Below are 24224 nucleotides of genomic sequence, written 5' to 3'. Positions count from 1 at the left end.
TGAGGCCAAGTGTAGACGATCGTGAAACATTGCATAACATACGCCTATAATGATACTCGTGCATATCAGAATAATCTTCGGGATGCTATCTTACTTTTAAATTTACTTCAGTTATTTTTTATTTCTCTTTCCACTTTTTTTTCTTATAGTGGGGGCCCCCATTATGAGACAAAAAAGTGTGTGTGTGGGGGGGGGCACCCTCCCGCCGGCTTCAACCTCATCTGCACTTGACAGAGTGGCGAGTACATGTATTATTATACAAGTGCATGTGACGTCATTTTAACAACCTTCCAACGCATGCGCGTTCTGGTCTCCATTCATTCAATTTTCGGCATTGCCGCTCGGTTGAAATCGTGACAGCTTTATAAAGGCTAACTTAACCTTTAAAAGGCAAAATCCAGATTAAGTTATGTCTGTATTCCACCGAAAAAAATGTGGCAGAAATAACAAGCACTATATACCTAACTATACGAGGCAATTACACGCCCAGTTGAATATTTTACACAATATTTTTGTACAGCTAAAGTGGAGTTCTATATTCAACTAATTTGTTGCACATAAAAACAGTTTTTAAATGCTTTAATGAAATGTAAAAATAGATAGAAAATGATGAAGATGATGCCAAGAAAACATTTTCTACCAACTGTGACAGGCACTTCCGTTAGTAGAAGCAGTCTCTCGTCTATTCACCAACTCTCATTGCCAAAAAAAGAGAAAAAAGACAGTTAAACGCGGCTACAGTACTACACAATGATCATTAAAGGAACCAGGATATAAGCTTTTCTTAGAATCACTTTTTGTGTATCTCTGTACTTTTCTTCCATGTATGAAGACTGACATCTGAGTTACGTGAACTGAACGGTGCACTTTGTCCAACATTAAAAATTGGCCAAGCATTTCTGGACAAGTGAGGGCGCTTTCGCTTTGATGTAAATCCAGGAAGACATGGTTCTGGTTGCATGTTTTCATGTTCAAATTGTGAACCACAAATTTGCTATCTTGGAACACTTCTGTAAAAAGGATTTTTGCTGGATTATTGCCATATACTTACACAGCAATATATTGCCAAAGAAAATAAAATCTGCCATAGCAGTGGTTTTAAAAATCTGGAAATTTTCTGTGCACAAATCAGTGCAACATGAGTGAGATTCAGTGCCTTGGATGACATCATAGTTCTGCTTATTAATATGCAAATGTCATTAGCACGAAAACCAAAAACAGCAAAATATGGATTAAAATTGCAAAACAAAATTTTAAAATCAATTTAATTGAAACCCAAAGATGTAATTTCAAGGGTTTTAGTGAAATGTATAAAAACGTTTCTATTTCCTGGTTCCTTTAAATGACGACACCTTGGGTTACTGATACTACCGGCCAATTCATTATTAAACCGAAGCACACTGCACATTTCGAATCGTTAGCATCAGCTAAATCAAAGGCGGATGGGAGGGGGACATTTGTCCGTATTTAACAATAACAAAAAGTTTTTGCTTGAGCCAAATCCACCAAAATTACGCTCTAGGTGCTTTCATACAAAAATATAATAAACCAGTCATAACATAGCATAATTTAAATTAAGAATGACAATTTAGAAACGACCTAAACCAATATGAAACTTTAAAAATCTTAAATACACAAGTCAAACGAGCCTGAGATAAAAATATCAAATCTAAATGAAGCCACTTAAATTTCACTGTACAATAAAGTTAAGAATGTAAGTTAAAGAAGTAAAAAATTTAAACAAGAAAACAGCAAATTGATGAACATACACAATGAGGAGCAAAACGGACAAAGCAGAGGGACTTGGACAAACTGAGAAACCAAACAGACAAACAACAGATAGAAAAGCAACCAACAAAGGGACAGAATTAAAACCATCTTGTACTGCATGCATGCAGTGGAAATAAGAAATACAAAATGGACACACGTAGTTACACAATAAAACAAAGTCGAAACAGAGTGCCAACCACCACAAGGTAACTTGAAAGAGCAATGAAAGATAAAGCTAAAATAAAAACAGAAAAGACATGCAAGGTTGATCCATTAATGATTAAACTGACTCAAGGTATAAATGATAGTATAGCAAAGACAAACGCTAGGGCAACAGGCAGCAAGACATACGGACAGATATCAAATTGCAAGACAGACTGGTACAAGAACTCAGTGGGAGCAGAAAAAGCTGCGACAGGACCCGGACAAACACAGAAACACAGCAAAGTTAAACCAAATATCATAATAATTACAATTAAGGCGCCACCAGAAACAAAAGGGACCCATCTAATCCCCACAACAACCCGAACCACATCAGCATGCACCAACAACCATATTTTCATTTTCCTTCCTTCCAAAAGCATGCAAAAAGTACCGATTAAAATGGACTGATCATGTAAATTATGTTATCAATATGGTGCAGAAGAAACTTGCTATTTTGAGACGTGCTAAACCATACGTTACATCTGCTGTGCTAAAAACAATGTATAATGCTTTCATTTTACCCCACTTCGACTATTGTTCACAAATATGGTCGGATAAGTATCAAATGCACAATGATAAATTAATCAAATTACAAAAGTATGCCGCCCGTCTAATCTTGTCTCAGGGTTTTGATATTCCATCTCGTGAACTTTTTAAGGAACTGGGATGGCTGCCACTACACGATCGTTTTTACTATCTAAAGGCTGTTTTTATGTGTACCCATGATTTAGCACCGACGTACTTAGCCAGCAACGTAATAAAGGCATCAGACGTACATCAGTACGGTACAAGAGGAACCAATAACTTAATTATTCCAAAATATAAAACGGAGTGCTACAAACAAATTCCAATCATTAACTGTACCCAGATATGGAACACACTGAGTACTGAAATTTGTTCGGCGCCATCGCTTTCATATTTTAAAACACTTTTGAAAACAAATCTTTTAGCTTCTGAGATTTAATTTTTTATCTCTTGACGTCATTCTAGTTCCCACACTCACGCATTCTAATTTTATAATTTTATCGGTATCATGTTGTACTGTTTTCTGTCCAACCACGAAGTTGTTTTATCACATATTATTTTTACTAGTTTGGTATATCTTTTTTGGATTCTTCTATGTACTTTATAACCGTGTTTTCTCTAGATATATTTTAACATATACAGTTAGATTATTTACTGTTACGTGTTTTGTGTCCTTGCTTGTGTTGCCATTCTATAATTGGGTATATTTTATGTATGTTTTATGTTTTCTATTTATTTTATCTTATTACATTCGTTTTGTAATTTTAATTATTTTATTAACTTTGTTATAAGCTTTAACTTTAGTTTTTATTATCTATTTTAATTCCCCAGGGCCCCATGGAAGACCACAGAAATGTGAATGGGTATCCCTGGTAAAATAAAGATAATAACAATATGTAGCCCCACCCCTTCAGAACTTCCATAAAAGTTTCCACGAAAAAAATTTCCAATTTTCCCATCAGCCCCCCCCCCCAAAAAAAAAAAACATGGCTAAAGATCCGCCCTTGAGCAAATTGCCAGCGTGGAAATGAGTTCAGCTCTTGCGTAGGCTATTTTCAACACAAAATTATGATCTGGCATCAGAATTCGGCCAGCCTGTTTGTTTTCGCGCCTAGTATGATTCAGCCTTCAAGTCAGGCCCGCTAACAAACGGTGAAGAGTACGATAAACGCGACAGATCTCAACTCGAAAACCGCATCTCAGTCGTTTGTTGGCCATGCTGGGAATCTACATAACGGACCAAGATCGTACCATGAAAGACATGATAATGTACCATCAACCTGTTAATTATCAACCCATTCAGATCACATGCTACTTCCCCGCTGTTAACTTACCCACATTCAAGCTCTATTTATCTTTTGAAACATTCAATTATACAAATCTCACTACATTCAACACAGTAATTTACTGTAAGATATATTTAGATATACCTGTATATGGAAAGACAGCCATAAACAACAAAATGCAAAAGACTCAACTTCCTGAAAGGCTAAAGAAACTCATGTAAATACATGTATATACATAATCATGCAACAAACTGCCAGGAGCTAGGACTGTCACAGTATAGGGTGAGGAGATAAATAGGTCTCTGTTTGATACGCCATCTGACGTAAAAGACAGCACACTGAAGTCATTAACCATCATCCTTTCCAGGTCTCAAAGAATATAGCAAAACCTTCCAGCGAACCCGCATGCATTTTTTGACATAAAAAATGCTCCCTAATCCCCTCTGTAATATATTACCTAAAACTACTTAAATTCCACAACTGATTGTACGCCGTCAGGAAGCGAAATCGTCGCTTTGTCTTTCTGTTACTGCTTCAATTGTATTCTACTCTGCAGTACTTTAAAGTGAGCCACATAAATATCATTTCATTATGATGATGCAGATGTGAACGTTTTATTAAAATTCCACAGCTTGTGGGGTAGCCCCCCCCCCGGTTACTACTGGGGCGGGTAAGAGGGATTCCAGGTTGGTGGTTGCGCCGGCAGGTTGTAGGTTGGGTACTGCGGGGCGTACATCAGCTTCCCAAAGGTGTAGTCATAGCCACTCTTGCTGGGTATCTCCTGGAGTCCGTCTACGGCTACATGGTAACTCGGGGGCGGCGGAGCTACAACAGTGGAGAACAGTTGCTGTTAGTATAGGCCTACAACAGTTTGCCCAACTTCTCGTGTGTTACATGTGGCGAGTTTCAAGAAAGGTGTTACGACATGGGATGCAGAAGGGTCGCTGCGTTAACTTGCACTCCACAGACTAATATATGAAGCAAGATATGAGACGGAGAGAACCCCCTACTTTGTGTTGGTAAATGTTTCACTGGCATCCGAGGAATTCTTTTCAGACATCTAGGGGGGATGTGTTTGGTAATAATCTAGAGCGCGTATAGCTAGCGATTTGACATGTAGGGGCGTACCCGTCAGTCCCATTTTTTGCTGGATATACAGACTAAAAGCTGCATGCATTTTCGGGTCCAGTGGGAGATGCACCTGTTCTTGACTACACAATAGGCACACCTAGCGACCACGTAGCAGGTCGCACACTGCACTGAATTTGAATGCGTAAGTTCATATTAGGCCTATAGAAGCACAGGCTCCAGCAAACATTTATATTCGGTCCAGTATGAACATTCTGGGAGTTCAACATGCCCGAACAGTTCAGTAGCCTATATGCCCTTAACACAACCTCGTTGCGTCACTGATACGAGATCGACAAGCTTTCGTACGTATAGAAATCATTCCAGCAGTTGATTAAGTCCGAAACCCCAATGGGGAGTAGCACGAACTCGGTCACAACAGACAAGGGCTTATACATTGTATTAATTAACTCAAGCCTACTGTTATCGCTGTAGGACGGCTGATCAATCACCACCGACGACGGATCTCCATACAGAGGCTGGAATAGGGGAACAGTTCCTATGGTAACAGGTAACTTCACTTCAGCATCCAGTGGCGTGTTGCTGATATCACCTTCAAACTGACCAAGGAGCATTCGAATAATGTGTAAGTGAATATGAATCGCAATGCATTTATAAAGAAAAATTGAAGGGCGTTGAACGTTCAAATTCGTGATGGACCGCAGGGCGTAGGCCTGTAGATCAATGTGTCAACAATCAGGCGAGAATAAGGGCTGGACATCGTTTGACAATGTGAATATTAAAACATTGCAGTGTTCCTTAAATCATCATTACGTTTTGATTGAAGGGCCTCCGAGGTGCACCATTTACATCTGTTTTCATTGATGAAAATTCACACCTAAAGATATAGGTGTGTCGACTGGAGGACGCCAAAATTGGTATTTTCTGCGTGTTGAGTTCAAAAATGTGGGGATGACCCTTTGATGCGTTTCCCACTTATAAAAAAACCACCAGACTTGGCCAGCGTACCTGAACAAAATACTCAATCTGAATGATTCCGCACCCTTGCGCACCAGTGGGAGGAATTGACGGAACCAAAAGAGGTTTCCAGTCCATCCGAGCCACGTCGCCTTCCCCGCATCCGGGACCTTTATCTTTGACCACCGTGAACGTTCGCCTGGTTTTGTGGCCACCGGAAGAAAAGTAAGTGACATGCTGAAACAATCAAAGAAAAAAGCTCCATGGTTACTTGGACTGTGCTTTAAAGCTGTCACACCTTTGACGATTTAGCCTGCGTATGCCGACGTATGAAAAATTTGGTGAGTACGCTGGCGAACGTCGAATAAGTTACGGGTACGTTTTGCGCGAGTTAAAAGCACGCTGGTAGGCTATACGTCGTAGTACAGCGACGTCGCCGGAAATTTTTTTGAGTACGCATAAAATTTTAAATGTATGCCAACGTACGGCTCATACGTCCCGCATACGCGGGCCATAAGTTGTAGGTAAGCTACGGGATCGTTGACACACGTCCACACACACACTTGTGTCTCACAAGTCAAAATGGGTTAAGAAAATCTAGCGTACCCAAAACTAACCTATGGGTAACGTGCTTTGAACCTACATGTGTAACTCATGTCGAACTTATCTCCAACGCATATTGACGTACAGACGTATTTTAACGTGTTCCGGACGACTACAGAACGTGTTTCTAACTTACAGCTACTGTATATGAGGGGTGTCCGAAACGGGCTTCCAGAGGTACGGCTAGGTCTATTGTCTATGCGTCTACACGCATTTCCAATGGAGCGAAGACCTAGACCTAGCTCCAGACAACAGATTCGGATGCAGCCTAGGTTATCGTATACCTTATTTCTAAGTTCTTGAAACGTTCTATGTAAGTAACTAATAAGTTATGTATACGTCTAATTCGTGATGAATACGCTTTGTACATGGATATGCCCAAAATTGAAAAAAAAAACTCTATAGTTCAGCGTATGCAAGCGTATTCACCAATTTTCTCATACGCCGGCATACAATGGTTAAATCGTCAAGTTGTGACAGGGCCATAACTTCTCTCTTCAAAATGGATATCAACAATCCTGTACATTTCGTTACAGAGATGTTAAAGGCAGTTAATAATAATTGTCTCAAAAGGGGGCATCACACTAGACAAAAGCTAGGAATGAAAAAAGAAAAACATGAAACATTCACGTTGTGAATTTTCCTGATCATGAGCACAGGGAAGGAGTAACATCGCTTTGGCAAGTATAGCTTCAGTTACATTCTCATGTGAATACACACAGATTTGCGCATGTTCCTTTGTTTTGCAGTGCCTGACATGACATTACAACATAGTTCTGAGTGCCACAAAAACGCATGGAGTTTGCAAATGAATAGCAAAATACATCAAAATGAGTTTCATCTACAGTAATATACATGAAAAGATAACAGTCTGCGGAACTTTCACAGGAATTTCACTCAATCAAGATTCATCAACGAAAATCTTACTTAAAATGCAACCGAATGTTCTTAAAATATAAATTACCAACATGACGATAAGTTCGAGGCTTAAAACGAAGTAAATGTTATAGCACAATACAGAAGTGAAATCTTGCACAATTATAACAACCTGAATCAATTTTATCGTAAGATCAATAATTTCCCTGCTGCTGTTGTTATCCACCGTGCCGGACACGAAGATACTCTCCCCCGGTACATAAGCGCCTTTGTCGGTGGCAGCTTTGGTCACGATCGGACCCTGGGCGCAGCACAGGCAGCATACAGTCTTTGAGGATTCTTGACGGGAAGGGGTCTAAAAACAAACGAAATATGCTGGCCTTGATAAATAAATTTTAATCAAATTAAAAAAAAATGAACAACATTGGTTTCAACGGCGTACGTTACTTAAAAACGAATTATTCTAAACACACTGTTATGCAGATAACTCTTCTACATAGATGGTCTCTTCTTTCGAGTTGTACGGTCATGTTTGACATACACAGAGTGGTTCCATTATGTCACCATGGATGGAATTCATTTCAATCTCGTTGAAACCACATACTGTACTTAACTGGAAAAAACACCACCAGCACCCAGGTCTCTTCAATCTTTACCTCGCAGCACATTATCTGCAGGTTTACAACATCTCTCCCACACTTACACACAACAATCCTCAAATCAACCGAAAGGACCTACCCTGGCTTGTGGCATGGTGTTCAGGTCAATGGGGACACCGGTCACTGTAAACAGCCTCTCCGTCTGGTGGTTAAATTTCCACGGCCTGTCGATCTTGCAGGACACCTTGTAGCGTATCCAGCCGACGGACGACTCGAATGGGAACGGCAGGGGAATATTTGGAATCCCGAAAGAGAACGGGAAACGGTGTTCACCGGTCTCCAGACATAATTTCGATGCACCGGGATCATTTTTCCCTGCAGACCGAAAATTCCCACCTTTTTTGTTATCGATAAACCACCACTTAAACTTTCTGCTTATTATTTCTGCTTATTAAGTTTTTAGGAAAACAGGAAGCTGCAAACATAAGTGAACACTACATTGCCTCCGGTGACGTCGTGGATCGTCATTCTTAAGATGTAGTTTAACCACCGATATGCCAATGCCAGGCAAGTCTTTATTATAGTCACCCTAAAGTGTTAAGTGAATACACTCTGATGCATTTTGTTATTAAAAAGTGTAATGTGGCCAGACGATGCACAAGAAACAGCATTTGAATACACAGGTCACGTGCTCGATCGAACCAGAGCCAACAATGACATCATAATTATAAGAATTTAACAATTGCAATGCAAGCAGCCACGATTATGACTTCAAAAATTCCAATCATTATATGACAAAAATACACGTAACTAAAAATGGTTTCAACTTTTACAAGTTGCATCTGGGCTTTTTTAAGTAAGATTCAACATTTACCACCTAAAAATTATAATAATCAGTACATGGAGGCCTATCTCATTCTAAAGGAAGATTACATTGTCATTACATACAGAGATTCCTCCGTAAATATAACATTGCGTTTTCTAAAATGAAAAAAACTCCAAGGATGACCGAACTGGACGGAATTATCTTACCTTTCCCCCAACAAAGGAGCTTTTCTTTGAAGTACACTTCCCTCCCCGAATAATGTCGTCGGTGGTCGCCACTTCCCTCTGACCAATGGGTGTGAGCTTCACCCTTAAACTTAATTTCAATACCTACAGAATGTAAAGAAAGAACGTTAATGCTGACTGTGTCTGTCCTTTTTGTGCTTTGATTCCCGTGAATTTATTTCTTTACACTGAATGAATGTTGTTTATTACTGATGGTAAATAGTGTACTGACTTTTACATTTACTGTTATGCAAAATAATAAACGATTTCTGACGCAGGAAGAGCAGACCATTACATCGTGCCATTATTCATCCTACCGGAATGTGACTGTGACAGGCTATGTGAACCGTGATAAACTTCCCGGCGCCGTTCATAATAAAGCTCACTTCAACACGAAGAACTTTTACCGTGAGGTTTTTTATTTTAAGGCACAGTCCATCATTTGCAGTTTTGCAAAAAATGGCTGACAAAATTTTTGTTCATAAGCATTCTTGGTCAAGATGGTATAAAATAATTCTTTCTGCCAAGCTGTCATTTTGGGGGAAAAAAACGATAAAGAAGGCCAAAGACGATTTTTTTATTGCAAAAAGGCGCCCATGCAAGCATTAACACGACACGTGAGCGCACAGTACATGTCCGGACTTCGTCGTTCAGTGAATGGCATCGCGTAGGCCCTATACGCATTAAAACGTGTCACGGACGCTGATCTTTTAGCAGCGCACTTCAAAACTCAAAATCCTAGAATATTGTGAGGCCTACTCTCGGATTTAGTATTCACTGAGCTGCTGAAACGTCATTAGTTTTATTCTCAGGTATCCTGTTTTAAATATTTCGAGTAATTCTGCTGCATGCCTCAAAGGAAAAGTACACAAATGACAAATGACGGACTGTACGTTTAAGACGACAAACTGAACTCGTAGTCAGGCCTTCAGCCTGTAATATATGAACTGATGGAAATTAAAGGGGGCCAGAAGATATTCAGGAAGCCTATCTAATCCTGATGTGGGGGAGTGGCTAACTGACAGCGTTATAGCAACAAAAAGGCGTGTGAGCTCCCCGAGTTCACTGAGAAATTACTGCAGTCACATACGCACCTCTGACATCTTTCTTGGGTTCTCCGAGCACAATCCTGACGAAGCCCCTGACGACCTCGCCCGACGAATAAATGCCGGTGTTGTTCCCGTCGAATACCACGTCGAACACCTGCAACTTGGCCATGATGTCTTCCCCGATACGGCTAAAAGGGTACACCCACGGCTACTGTCAGCTGTGTCAAAAATGAAATCGTTCAAGTAATCTGACCGATATTTTGACAGTGTAAGGGGCCGATTCTAAGGATAATGTATCGAGGGTGACAGAACATTGTCACGTCACAAAATTGACATGGCAGATGTTCACATGCCATATTGTTAAAAATTATTTATTTAATTCCATTTGATTTGTAATCATTTTAATATTCACACTGTTGAAAAATCTACATGAATAAATTCAGAAGTTTAAAGGGAAATATGAACTGAATTTATATTTCGTTTCCCCAATACAGGTATTTGATAAGTTAATGCTGTTGCCGTGGTGGAAAGTCCACTAACCACACATAAAAAACGAAATTCAATCAACAACTACATAAAATATTATAATCTGACAGTACTCATTTATGGTTTTGTGTTAACCAATCACAGTGCCACGGCATCTCATACAGTGTATTTTATTTCACAGATCACGAATACGGTTACCTTTAGATTATGTAGGAACCTGAAAGTAATTAATATCCACTGAAATATGATTCAGTATGTGGTAAAACCCTGGAGTCTGGCCAGCAAAATTTCACATGACTGCGTATGGACAGTAATGTAATGACAGGCCATCTGTTAAGGAGGTCCGCTTAAATTATTAGTTTAAGGACGCCACGGCAAAGGAAGACGGGCACGAAGAGTCCAACTTAATGTAACTGTCTCAATTATACAGAGTTACATGTCAACTTTGGGGGTTCAAATATCAAGGTTTGATCACAGTTAATTACAATTCAAATGCTTTATTCCTAAAATTCCCCCAAATCCCTAAAATTACCCCGAATGATGCCAGGCCGGTGTGCGACCCTGGACTTGGCCTTCAAGACAGCACTCTGTGGTACGTGCCCACACTGGAAAGGATTATAATTATTACTCCCACGCCCACCGCACTTCCTTCGTGGGAATTTGTTACACATTTCTAACGGGCTGGGCGGCGTGCCAAATAAACTATGGTGCCCCCTAAAACACGCTTCCCTACATCTTCCCTGCTTTAAGAACCCTAGCCCTCTGGCCCATGAGTGAAGAGCGTGTCATTGAATTCAGCCCATTATTCATTAACCATTTTTTCCAACCATAATTGCAGAATAGCCAGCAATCAAACAACTTCAAGTAACATTACAGAAACATGTTAAAGCTCAAAATTGAGTTCGGTACAAATTTCAAAATATCAAGTTAACAAAGTTAACTAATACAATCATCAACGTCAGCTCCTCTCCAACTGAGGGGTCCAACGTCTGCTCCTCTCCCGGATCCCACTAACAGGAGCGGACGTCGGACCCCACAGTTCTGGGGGTAGACGAACACACACACGCAAGTAAGTATACACAGGACCCTTCGCTCATGTACACATTCATGTCATGATCGGCCTGGTAGATTACGGTTCTTCCGAGCAGCCTTTGTGTAGACCTCGTTGTCGCTCCACGCATGGCTTCATGATCCACGATTACAAAGAAAGTGTGTAGAAAAAATATCAATATTTATATACATTTACCTTCTATGTTTCGCCCATTTATCATTACGGCCGCTCCAGATCGAGCCTATGCATCATGGCGGTTGTCAGTGGTGCAGGGTAATACACATACAGCCGACAGTAAATGTACATGTACGTAGGGTGCACTATCATAAGGCTAGCTCTGTACACTACATATACACAGACTACAATAGCGCGCGTGCCCAGCGTCTGCACACAGAGCATTATAAATTCCTTAGCTCTGTGAGATACCCGCAGGGCAGTGGGTGTCAAAAGTGCTCAACCAGCTGTGACGAGAAAATTCCCATAATTAAAAGGTCAGCCTTGCCAGCCTGTGCTGAGCTTTAGGTTCGGTTGCATCTCAGCCTTCAAAATGCATCCTTTAGAGGTTTGGGTTGCAAATGAATCACAATTACCCTCATGGTCTGTTCACTTTTGAACTTCTGAAACTTCTCTTGATTTAAATGGCGTTATTTCCATAAGCGTGTTACAGGAAGGGATTGCTTAGTAGAGTAAAAAAAAATTTCATTTCCTCTCCCCACGTCCGGACAGTTTTGAACTTAGCTATAATGGCAGCAGAAGAATTGCTGCTGACACGGATATTCCTTGCCTGTATTACGATGATTGTTTAGCATGCAGGCATTAAATGTTGTCTAATGGGCCCCTAAGCGTTCAATGACTAATCGACGTAATGTTGCGTAACTATAAGGCGTGGGTGAATTTGCATAGTCGGTTGGAAGGAGTTGAAACAGACATTCAAGCTCATATGCAGCGAGGTATGAGACGGAGAGAACCCCCCCCTGCTTTGTGTTGGTCATTGTCTCGCAGGAATCTGGGGAATTCCTTTCAGACATCTTGGGGGGATGTGTTAAGTAACAATAGTCTGGAATGTGTATAGGGATTGGACATGTGGGGGGGTACCCCTCGGTCTCATTTCTTGCTGGGTGTATTCTAGCTTGCGACTCCGCGAAGTCAAGATTGATTACTTACGTTAGAACAGAGTAATTTTGATCAAATTATTCATGTCTTGCTAGTAGCCACAAGGTTCTTCAGAAATTTCTCCGTTTTTTAGTCCAGTGGCCATTTGTTTAACTCCGAAACGAAGCGGGCTTTTAGTTTGGATTAAACTTCGATCATAACAACAGTCAATTATTATTGTTGGAAATGGTTTGTGCTTGTTGTCCTGTGAACACTCAAATGAAATTCAGCTCCATCTGCAGCAGGTAAGCTGTACCCTATGTAAAGGTGTGAAGAGATGTGTTTTTCATAGGTGTTTCGGAGGGCATATTAATAGATTAGACCAGTAGACGCCAACTGTACTTTGTACGTCAGCTCAGGAGTAAGGGCAGGGAGGACCTTGAGAAAGCGTGCAGTCATGGTTTGCATACTCGTGGTCAATGAGATGAAAAGAATGAGATACAAGAAGGGTTTTAACCGATGTTGAAAGGGGGCCCTTGGCAGGACAGCACCAAAGAGCGAGCTAGAATTAATGGAAGTCACTACAATCCCCGCTGTTAAACATTCAGTTTCCTTTCTCTCATGCTTGCTCTGAGTTATTTTTTTATTTCCATTATTCGAGAATCTATGAAAATTTGCACATCGCAAAGCCATCAGTTCAAGCATGTGTGCGGGGCAAGGAGAGGGCCAGTTGACTGCCTTCGCATTCATGGGAAAGTCCAGTAGACTGCAGGTCTGCAGTTACATGAACAGAGTGTGTTGGTTGGGCTCTGCCCCAACCTGACGCACATTTGTTCGCATGTCAGTTCGTAACCAAGTAAACTTCGGACAAAAAGCTGTACTTAGAGGAAAAGCCATTTACTGGGGTGGCGCCAGAAGAAGTTCTTTTCTTCTGGTGATAGATATGTCGGTAGTGTGCACAATAGATGTTATGCGTTAATGCGTCCTAAATCACCGGGATGGTAAACCTTTCGTGCATTCGTAACAGTGCTGCAGCCGAACCGAACCAAATATCGTCGAACATGGCACTTTCGAACCGAACCAAACTGGCCGGTTCGGATCATGTTCGGCTTTAATATGGCATGACATTGATAGCGCACGGAATGCAAGCAAGAAAACGTGATAAAAAAGCAAACACAACAATACACAGATAACGAGTTGTGCTGCACCGACCGGCGCTCGGCACATGTGCGCGTACCATGCGTGTACTATTAATGTACTGTGCATGTACATACATGTACAGTAAACTTACGACGGCCCCGCATCACATGATGGTTGTAAAAGGCACGTGGTGGGAATTCATTAGTAATCAACCCAATACACGTAACGTACGGCATTTCCGCTGCACAACAATTCTAAATTCTCACTCCAATTGTGCTTATGTATACATGTATTCAAATTTAGCATTATGTTTGCGAATCTCTGATAGCCACGCCCTTACGTTCCATATTAGGCCCATTAAGTCATAAATGGCCGTGCAAAACGAATTTTAATTGGCTGCTGATTACAGCCGGAATCGTGCTCGATCGAAAGTAACTCTGCAAGGAAAACTGAGTTTGCCAGGTGGGGCTGTGCCGGTGCATGCAGCGCGCGACAAGATTTGGTTCGCGCGGTGGCCCAACTTGCCTTTCGTTGATCATGTTTGATCGGAGTCCGTAATGTGAATATGTTGGAAACTGTCACACCTCCAACGTTACCTTTCTGTGGAATTTTAACTCTAAACAAACTTTGGGGAAACCGTTTAGAAAAAAATTATGTTCACATCGAAGTTGCTCGTGGATGGGGATGGAGAGGAGATTCATTGCTTCTATTAACGTATTTTACACACGGAAGTACATGTACTATATACGGCACATTCGTTGGTAGCGTGCTCTTTGACGTCCTCAATGTGCATTACGTGCACGCGTCCGAACCAAACCTTGGCGCCTCCTTGCAGCACTGATACGTAACTACATTAAAATTACAAAAACGGCCTCTAAGACGCCATGGAGACGCCAGCAACGCACAACGTACCTCTATCGTATGTGCCCAAAGTTGTCGCTGTGGCTGGAAAGAAAACATACCCCAATAAAAGCCATTAACGAGTAGCTGCAGGCGCAACGGATACAATGTTCCGAAATCGTGGATACCGTGTCATTTATTTCAGTATCTGTACATTGTTGATAATTATAGTTAAAAACCAAAAAAGAGTGGATTTTTTAATATGTTCTACATCAAGTGTCAAACAATTAAGTCAGATGCCCAGTAAATAAGGCACGATTGAATTCATGTGCATCACATCAAACACCAAGTCATACCATACTTTAAAAGAATCCTTGTTAACCTAATCTGCGACGACACACTTACAATGATATTTTCCCGTATCAATAAAGAGAATACATATTCGGCACCTAATTAAGGTTGACCAAAAACTTTGGGGGAGGGCACAAATTTCCAGGATTTCTTCATGTAATCTTCATGGGCTTTCTCGGGAGTGAGGCCAAATTCTGGAGGTTTTACTTGCTATGGGGGAAAGAACATATTTTCTTTTCAAAAAGGTTTTGCTTATTTTGGAGGGGCAGTGTCCCGTTTACCTCTTCTCCATCAGCCTATGTGTGACGTGACACACTTTCTCCATTAACGTAAGCAGAAAGTATTGAATCTGGAATATGAATACTTGTTCCAGATTATGACAATCTGTATTTCATCAGTTATGGCTATATTCCATATCATCAAATGCCACAAGCCTGAATTGTACAATAGCACCTGTATAGGGTAAATAAGTTTGAAATAAACAAACGAGGAGGGATAAAAATATTTCAGAGAAAATAAAATTGCACTTCTTTTCAGAAAGAAAAAAATAATGTCTGGTACTTGGACTGAAAACTATGAAAAATGGGGACATATATTAAAAATATACATCCTAAACTTGGAATTTAGGTACTCTAAATGCCTTTACAAATGCATGCTTATATATAACAACTTACACTCTGTTACTGTAAGATCACATATCTATATATAACAGTTGAATTTTTTTTCAAGATAAAAGGAAAGTGGTGAAAGAACTGTCCCCTGTCTACAGGACAAAAGCTGCATCCAACTTATTGTAAAAAAAAAATTGAAATTGATTTTAAAATCAATGAGAAGTGAACTGTGTACACATCTGGGCAGAACAGATGACTTCCGGAGTAACCTCCACAGGCAGTTTGATCTCATGAGGAAATCATGTCCGATTTCCATACAGCTTGAACGTCTGGACATCTTGACCTGATCTTGACGAGATGGATACTCAGTATAAGAGCACTTAATTAAAGAAACGCTTAGAAATCAGCAACTGCGTTGATTTCCAGGAGCCCTACCTTTGCACTTTACTTTGAAGTCACGTAATGTGCTGAGTAACATTACAGTGTGTCACTAATATTCTGCTGCATTTGTTGGGTGAAACTGGGCCAGGATTTACTGCGAGGCATTATGGCAAAGGTAAAATCGTTCTGCTTCCTAAATCTATCCAGCACTAAAGCTGGGGTGAGCACTGCCAAGCACTAAAACCTGCTAAGGCAGTGTCCGAATATACTTGGCTGGGACTTCTGCTAACCAACAGCTCTATAGAAAGAAAAATAGTTGATTAGTGAAAATGGGTTACCAGCTGAAACGTCATACATTGTCTATTGTCAGTCACAAGACCAACCACAAAGCCAGTCACAAGACCAGAGACAAGGCCAGTCTTAAGACCAGTCACAAGGCTAGTCATAAAACCAGAGAAAAGGCCAGTCATAAGACCAGTCACAAGGTCAATCATAAAATCAGTCACAAGGCCAGTCATAATATCAGTTACAGGACTAGATACAAGGCCAGTCCTGAGATATGCATCACAACCAATTATATTGTTCATTTAAATATAAATTTGAGAGTCTTATGTTGGTCTTATTTTTATTTTGTGGGGTCTTGTGATAGTCTCACTAAGTCCCCACTACAACACTGCTAGGGGCAGCTGCACGCCTGCTACCTAGCTGACAGGAGGGTAGACTGGCCCGTCGCTAGGCGGGTAAGCGGACTGGCCCTGCTGGGGTGGGTATGCGGGGTCCCAGGTTGGTGGTTGCACCGGCAGGTTGTAGGTTGGGTACTGAGGGGCAAACATGAGCTTCCCAAAGGTGTAGTCGTAGCCACTCTTGCTGGGTATCTCCTGGGGTCCACCAACGGTTATCTCGTAGCTGGGGGGTGGCGGCAGGGGTGGGGCTGCAAACAAAATATTATTGATGAATACATATTTCAAAGTGCAAGGAAGTAGAGCTAAGTGCTCGGCAAAAACAAACATCTAAACAGAAAAAAAATGAATGTACTGATTAAGTAAAAAATTCCCGGTGTGAATTATGACCTGTGACTGCTGCAGAAATCTCCCTGAAAAGGTGAATATTTTGAACAGATATAAAATGCAAAATATCCATCCAACTTTCAATGTTGTGGCCCCCTTGGAACAAACTTGTATTTTGTCTTTTGCCTTTAATAAAGAAGGGTATTTGAATATTTTTATGTAACTCACAATGTAACATAAATTACAGTCTTGTGGTGATAAAAAAAACTGACTTCAGCACTTATGCACATAAGTAACAGCAATGTGAATCAGATCTATGGTAGGAAGGATTTTAAAAGCGCCACCTCCCATGAGGGAAATCAGACTGAAAAAAACCCAAAATGGGTACCGCAGCAATAATGCCTATGATCTCTTAAAAGTGTGCCCAAGAATTTGTTGCAGAGCCAAATTTCAAATGTTTCTCAGGGCAGCATGCCCCTTGACACTTCACCCCGGTGGAAATTTGGTATGCACAGGTATCTTTAACACCCTTCGAATATGAGCCCTACTCCTGTCAAAATCTGGATTTGACTGTGTTAGTATTGACCAAAGAAGTGACTTACCGCTGTCAATGCTGGATGGCTGATTAATCACCACTGCTGAAGGGTCCCCATACATAGGTTGGTGCAAGGGGACCGTTCCTATAGTGACCGGCAGCATCACGTGAGCATCTAGTGGGGTGTTGCTGATATCCCCTTCAAACTGTCGGCCACGAAGAGTGAAACAAGATCAGCGAGGATGCAATCTGGGTCACGTGAATCAATCTCTCTCACATCAAGATGATGTGGGTTTTGTCCTCATTCAGTTTAAAATTCATGACACAAACTAATGAATATGCAAGGCTCTTCAAAGAAGTCTGCATAGCTTCACCTTTATAGCTTTATCTAACTAGATGTGTGCACTTGAATCAGGAATTTCCTATGCCCATAATATATAGGGGATGACTTTGGCGGCAAATGCTGAACACAGGGCCATGTGACCTCTGTACTTGCCCCTACACTTGAGTGATTACCCACTGAACTCACTCAACATCCATATACAACTCCATGGAGGTTGAGTGTGTACGAAGCCCTAGAGCAGCCATGGGCCATGGCTATGTGTCGTAGCAAAAATCGTTTTGTGACACTATGTCAGACTTACAAAAAAGCAACGGTGTGGAAAAAAAAGTCACACACATCTTGAACAAGTGGCCTTACCGAGGGTAAGCGTTTGCATAATCCAACTTTGTTACGGACTGTGGCTTTGGAATCGTCATTTCAACACGATAATACTTTGGGTTCAAAACACTTTGGCACCTGGGGTAAGTACGTTGCAGAATAATACCACAAGCAAGTGGTTGATGGTTGGGTAAACAGTTAGGGGTGTGTTGGTGAAGTGGGCGGTTGATGGGGGGGGGTATGGTTGGCTTTCAACAACATACCTGCACCACATACTCGATCCGGATGATGTTGCAGCCCTGAGGGCCGGTAGGAGGGATCGGGGGAATCAACAGGGGCTTCCAGTCCAACCGAGCCACCTCTCCTCCCCTGCATCCGGGGGCCTTCTCCTTGATGATGGTGTAAGATCGACTGCAGCGATGCCCACCATTTGAGAGGTACAAGACTACCTGAAAAGGGAAAATATGACCCAACATTTCAAAAATTCAGCTAATTGCTGGACATAAGCACAAGATAAAATACTAGACTCCAAGGGTACACATGTACATTTAAACATACACAAATTGTACAATAATGCATCATGTGCATGTACCTGAGCATGGTTTACATGTGGATCTTGGGAGCCATCTTGAAAATCATACCCGGAAAATTTGGAAAGTGCCCATCAAAGGATTTTCTAAGATTATTGCTGATATCATGAACTAATATTTGTTAAAATTTTTTGTATAATTTGCGGTCAAAGGTCATTTTGTTCAGTAGTTTTTCTACCCATCATGCCGTGAATTTTGCAGGTCAACTTACTATCATTCCTATCTGTGAGGGTCGGTTGCAAAATTACGTTGAATTGACATGGAATGACCCAAACGTGATGTTCCCTTTCAACGCACAATGCCTTGGGGCCTTGTTAAAATCTGAAAGGTGCTTTATAAGCAATCAGTGGTATAACGTATCAAAAAAGGGTCAGATGCTGTGACTCTTTTGTAAATTGTTACCAGGAATTCCCTACTGATTCGCGGACGCACCTGGATGAGTTTGACTGTGAGATTAACAATGTCTCGGCTGGAGTTGTTCTCCACTGTTCCCGAGATGTAGATACTCTCTCCTGGCACGTAGGCGCTCTTATCGGTAGAGGCTTTGGTAAGGATGGGCCCCGTGGCGCAGCACAGGCAGCAGACAGTATTGGAGGACTCCCGGTGTACAGGGTACTGCAGAGAGGACAAAAATGTTAAAACAGTCCAGGACCCCAGAGAAAAGACCCTCCAGGCACAGGAGCGAACCAATGAAATTTTTACAAAAGTGGAGCCTGGCCTGGGAATTGAGCCCAGAACTACAACGGTGAGAGGTAAGTGCCTTCCAAATCAGTCAATAATGTCACTTTTAAAAAGACTGTTCACTGACACAGCCTTCCGCTTTCAATGAGTGGGGTCAATCCTGTCAATTGGATCAGTAATTATGCACACTATCAGCTCACCCTCGCATTGGGCATGGCATTCAGGTCAATGGGGATACCGATCACCGTGAACAGCCTCTCCGTCCGGTGGTCAAACTTCCATGGCCGGTCAATCTTACAGGACACCTTGTAGCGGATCCAGCCAGTGTGGGACTCGAACGGGAATGGTAGCGGCCTGTTTGGGATCTGGAAGGAGAATGGAAAGTGATGCTCGCCGGACTCCAGACACATCCTTGTTGCTGTTGTGTCCTCTTTTCCTAAAAAAAAGGCACATTATAATAGGCTGAGTAACTGAGTACAGTGAGCCACATAAAAGCAAAGTAGGGCCACTTTACTTGACAAAACTATCGCTCAGTTTCAATATGGCGAATATGAGTTTTCTGGTACTTCATTAGAACGCGTTAAGCTCTCAATTCAAATTTCAAAAGTAGTTGACTGATGTACGCTCAAATGTAAATTGTGGAAACGCAGCCATGATTTTGTCCACTGTAAACTTGCAAAACAGTCTCTGTGATGTTGTATTGTGAACCACTCCAATTGTTAAAGTCCCCATAAAAGGACTTGCAATAGATCAGACTACAACGCTGAATGTTATACTGATTCAGATCTTACATTGTTGACCTGCTATAAATCTTTTAACCATCTGAATGACTTGTGTTCACGTCCTACACAAGAAATGGCATTCTCTTCTACTTTTGTCGACAGACAGATGAAAAGTAGATTTTTGAAGATATCACTGAGCACATGATCATACCCTTTCCCAAACAGATTAAATTTTCTTTGAAGTAGACTTCATGTCCGTAGTATGACCTCCTTTTATCGTCACTTCCCTCAGACCAATGGGTGTGGGCGATACCTTTGAAGGAGATCTTTATACCTGTAAAATAAAAGAGGAAATCTCCATTACAATTTAGCCCGGAAGGCAAGTGCATAACATTCACAACACCACAATGAAATGAAAGGAAGGCGGTCAAATTCACAAGGGGCGGGGCATGGCATGATAGAGGGGGAGGGGAAGGTGTAAGTGTCAGTCTGGGATTCATTTTCATCAGCACGTTTTCTGGGCGTCCTGAGATGCACTGCGCATCTGCACACCTCCTGTTCTTTAATGACACATTTGAACTCACTTTGAGCTTGACTTCTAAGGTATGAAGATGCGATAATAGGGCCAGCAAATGCCATTTAAGGGTAAGAAAAGCCAGTTATGAGTTTTTGTGATAATTTGCATCATCCGATCACTTTAGGATCTTTATGTTACTTTAGGATTGAGGGTTATGTTGAATTTATTTGGTCATACGAATTCAAACCGTTTGAGCATTGTATTATGATTTCACCTTGTTAATGTTATTAAGTTTCCTGGAAAATTATTCTGGTCATATTGTTTTGTTCATTTAGATCACTTAGAGACACAACCTGATGTAATAACCTAACCAGGGACAAATAATGCTGGTCTAAGGCGTGAACGGTAGGACATTTTCCTAGGAATATTCTGTATAAGGCTATCATATCAGTCCTTCGGATTAGTTTAGATTCCTCTTTGTAGTTGATTGTTAACCTAGGAAGTCTCTATTTTGTCTCAGTGTACATGTACGTTAATTAAGTGATCATTAATAAGAGAACCTCTCTTATTTGTCAAGTGAATTTACTTACGTAGTCCACTTCTTTCGGTGTTTTGTACTCTCGGAAAATGCAAATACATGTATGCAAGTGTCTTTCGTTAAAGTTATGGTTTGTTTCTCTAAACTCTTCTTGGTTTTCATGGTGATTTGGAATTTCAACAACAGAATAAACATCGGTGCTCCAAACATCAGTTGGATCGTCGCGTCCGTTACTTTGTCAAACAATGACCAGCCCCCTTTGTGTACTTCAGTGTGCTATAGAGGGTGTCCCCACTTTCCCAAGGGAGCACTCAGTAGGTTTCAATACTTACTTGGGTGTGAACACAGGTTAATTGAAAGGCAGAGGCATATGTGTACATGTACATGACAAGTAAAATCCCGTAACATCCAATCAAGTCTCCCCTGGGCAATATGCTTTTTTCATTTAACCCTAACAGTAACAGCTTTGCACAAAATTTTGCTTGCAGTACTTTGTACTACAAAAAACTAAGCAGTAGTCTGAGCCTGAAGGACCTAGCACTACAGATTACTACTTCTGGCTAGGTTACTTCCATTGTTACTTGTACAGAGAACAATAAAGCCATACACTCATAGTGCCACAGTACTGTATGGTACATTGTCTTATCTATTGTATTTGATGGCTTCAGAGAAAAATAAGGTTATGTCCTCTTGCAAGCGACAGGGCTGAGTACTACATTTTCACCGCTATTAGTATTTTGTAGTATTTAGGTCTGTTAGGGTTAATGATAGAAAAGCAGCATTTCAAGGCTATTCAATTTGCCTTCCTTCCTGCAGCATCCAAAAATCTACCTTCTTACCTCAAAATGCAACAAAACCAAGATATTCCCAAATTATTGGGCCCCCTACACAACCCAAGAAATTTTGGCCTCCCATCCTTGTCTGCTGGTTAATGAAAAGGATTTCAAAAGTTGACGTAGTTGCTAGGAGTGAACCTGTAGTTATATGATGATATTTCCCCCAAATATTGACATTATTTTTGAAATAATTGACAGATGGATGGATGAAGCTTGGGCCGCTTCCTCAGGTAGGCTATTCCATGTACCGACCACGAAATGTGTAAAAATTCTACTTCTTCCCACAGGGCATGTAGGGTCAATATTGCTGCTTATAAAGGTTGTAAAGTTAGTCATACAAACTCTCTTTTGCCTCCTCTAAATTTGGAGGGTTTGGTGGCCAGGGTCGCGTATGGGATGGGACCACAAGATGGTGGTCCTGAGCCAATAATCCTCAGGAATTATAAAGAGAGAGGAAGTTCTGATGAATCATGCAGAATGAAAATTGCCTCCCAAAGAAAGCATACAGTTTTTGGACTCACCTCTGACATTGCCTTTTTCTCCTCGCAGTACAAGCCTGATGAAGCCTTTGACGACTTCTCCTGACCTGAAAACATCCATGTTGTCCCCATCAAAGACCACCTCAAATACCTGTAGTTTGCCGGTCATGGCTCAGGGGCACAGGTTGATCCTTTGGAAGATTCGGAATGTACTTGAGAAGAGTGTTACTACAGGTGAAAGAAAAATGGTCCGCGTTGTTTAGATAAATTTTGTCAACAACATTCATTTGTGCAATGCTGACAGTTTAAAATTAGGCTTTGTTGGGCAAAAGTAAAGGAATTTAATGTTTCAAACAGTCCTTGGTTGTTAGAAAAGCAACACAGCAAAGAGTATAAAATCATATACAAATCCTCCACAAATAACTCAGAAACTGTTAGAGAACTGTGGCAAAATCCCAACCACAGTCCTTCCCAATCTCTCTGTCGTCATTCGTCAGTTCCCAATTGTCACCCAAGATAATGAAAATCATTCTTCAAGTCCTACCTACATCTCGTACATTTAATACTGGACAGCTCCTTGTGAGTGTAGGTCAAAGTTGTGACGTAACACAATGTGAACCATGAAATAAAAAAGTGCATCATGAGCAGACCAAGACAAGTGAAAAGGGCTAGCCGCTCTTTGAGTATGTGTACATTGGCTTTTGACAGTACAACACAAACATGATTGATCAAACACGTCCAAATGCTAAAAAAGGCAATGTACAGTCTTTGTTACTTGGACAGTGAAGGAATCTTCTTTTTCCTTCTTCCATGCTCAGACTAATGCAAGACTGAACTGACTTGGAGGAGATAGGTTTACAGGCTTTGCAATATCACATGGACATCACTTATTTCCCTTTTGCGGTGCTCTTTTAAGTCATTAGAATGTGAAAACAGAAAACGTCAAATTTAGCAGTGAAAATATTAAATCATTTACTTAAAAAACAATTGTTCAGACTAGTCTCATTGGGTTTGTACACAGGGTGGCAATCAAGTGATGTCCGTGTACAGAACTCTTTCCCCGCATGCCCAGGCTGAGTTTGGACACAATTATTATGACGACCGGAAACCTCCGAAACAGCCTGAAACTGGAAAGCAAATAACTTAGCCATGTTAGCTTGTCAAGCCTGCCTGGCATACCATGTGGAAGGCCTGGTAGGTATGGCGAAATCTAGCAGGCACGTCCACCCTGTTAAGTGTTAATGTCTGTATCATGAACTTGGCTAAGCAGCTAAGCATTTGGATAACGCACTTTATTTACCACGTCATCCTGCATATGCATACACAACCACATAACTCACATAATGTAGGCCCTATACAATCTTCAGTTTACATTTTGCAGCACTACACCGTAGACGTTATGTACATGTACGTATAAACGTAGGCCACACAGTTCTGTCTTAAAAAAACTTGACCGCATGTGTGCCACTGATCTCTATAATAAAACCAGTGATGTGTGCTATTATTATTAATAATTATCATATCATTGAGATCAGTAATGTGTGTGCGAGAGCTGCAGCGCCCTCACTTGTCTAAGGTAGATGTGATAATGTTACGCCCCAACTTTAACATAAGTCCCAACTACAGTTGGGTCCGTCCCAACTAGAGTGCTCAACGGTTGGGCGGGCCCACTGATCTCATAGAGATCACTGATCTCAT

At 41.1% G+C, this 24224-nt stretch overlaps 2 protein-coding genes across 4 annotated transcripts; both read right to left on the bottom strand.

The window, feature by feature from the left end:
* Positions 1–90: 90 nt before the first annotated feature.
* Positions 91–12303, bottom strand: LOC110982940 (arrestin domain-containing protein 3-like). Of its 2 annotated transcripts, XM_022241750.2 has the most exons (8): positions 11741–12300; positions 10054–10226; positions 8942–9064; positions 8049–8284; positions 7483–7665; positions 5883–6068; positions 5335–5473; positions 91–4610 (listed from the first exon to the last, which is right to left on the bottom strand). In XM_022241750.2, the coding sequence occupies exons 2-8, from the start codon at positions 10175–10177 to the stop codon at positions 4444–4446; spliced, it is 1158 nt and encodes a 385-aa protein (XP_022097442.1). In that variant the 5' UTR covers positions 10178–10226; positions 11741–12300; the 3' UTR covers positions 91–4443. The 2 variants fall into 2 exon arrangements, with proteins under 2 accessions (XP_022097442.1, XP_086992547.1); XM_087136421.1 differs by lacking the exon at positions 7483–7665 and having other exon boundaries at positions 11741–12303.
* Positions 12304–14780: 2477 nt separating this feature from the next.
* LOC110982954 (arrestin domain-containing protein 3-like) lies at positions 14781–24066 on the bottom strand. Of its 2 annotated transcripts, none has more exons than XM_022241768.2 (8): positions 23867–24066; positions 22569–22754; positions 20368–20490; positions 19635–19870; positions 19186–19368; positions 18427–18612; positions 17570–17708; positions 14781–16891 (listed from the first exon to the last, which is right to left on the bottom strand). In XM_022241768.2, exons 2-8 carry the CDS (start codon positions 22693–22695, stop codon positions 16662–16664), a joined length of 1224 nt encoding a protein of 407 aa, XP_022097460.2. In that variant the 5' UTR covers positions 22696–22754; positions 23867–24066; the 3' UTR covers positions 14781–16661. The 2 variants fall into 2 exon arrangements, with proteins under 2 accessions (XP_022097460.2, XP_022097461.2); XM_022241769.2 differs by lacking the exon at positions 23867–24066 and adding an exon at positions 23706–23853.
* Positions 24067–24224: the final 158 nt, after the last annotated feature.

This window comes from Acanthaster planci, linkage group LG05, assembly GCF_054643075.1.
Source record: "Acanthaster planci isolate LZ-2023a linkage group LG05, COTS_SCS, whole genome shotgun sequence".
Classification (NCBI taxonomy): Eukaryota; Metazoa; Echinodermata; class Asteroidea; order Valvatida; family Acanthasteridae; genus Acanthaster; species Acanthaster planci.
This window is presented reverse-complemented; position numbering and strand designations above follow the sequence as displayed.

Excerpts from the sequence above, each read along its gene's own strand:
- LOC110982940 (XM_022241750.2), bottom strand. The coding sequence starts at position 10,177 with ATGGCCAAGTTGCAGGTGTTCGACGTGGTATTCGACGGGAACAACACC. Across the intron at positions 8,285-8,941 it reads GCTCCTTTGTTGGGGGAAAG|GGAAAAATGATCCCGGTGCA; the intron begins GTAAGATAATTC and ends TTCGGTCTGCAG. Across the intron at positions 5,474-5,882 it reads AGATTGAGTATTTTGTTCAG|TTTGAAGGTGATATCAGCAA; the intron begins GTACGCTGGCCA and ends CTCCTTGGTCAG.
- LOC110982954 (XM_022241768.2), bottom strand. The coding sequence starts at position 22,695 with ATGACCGGCAAACTACAGGTATTTGAGGTGGTCTTTGATGGGGACAAC. Across the intron at positions 18,613-19,185 it reads TCACAGTCAAACTCATCCAG|GTAGTCTTGTACCTCTCAAA; the intron begins GTGCGTCCGCGA and ends TTCCCTTTTCAG. Across the intron at positions 17,709-18,426 it reads GGATCGAGTATGTGGTGCAG|TTTGAAGGGGATATCAGCAA; the intron begins GTATGTTGTTGA and ends CGTGGCCGACAG.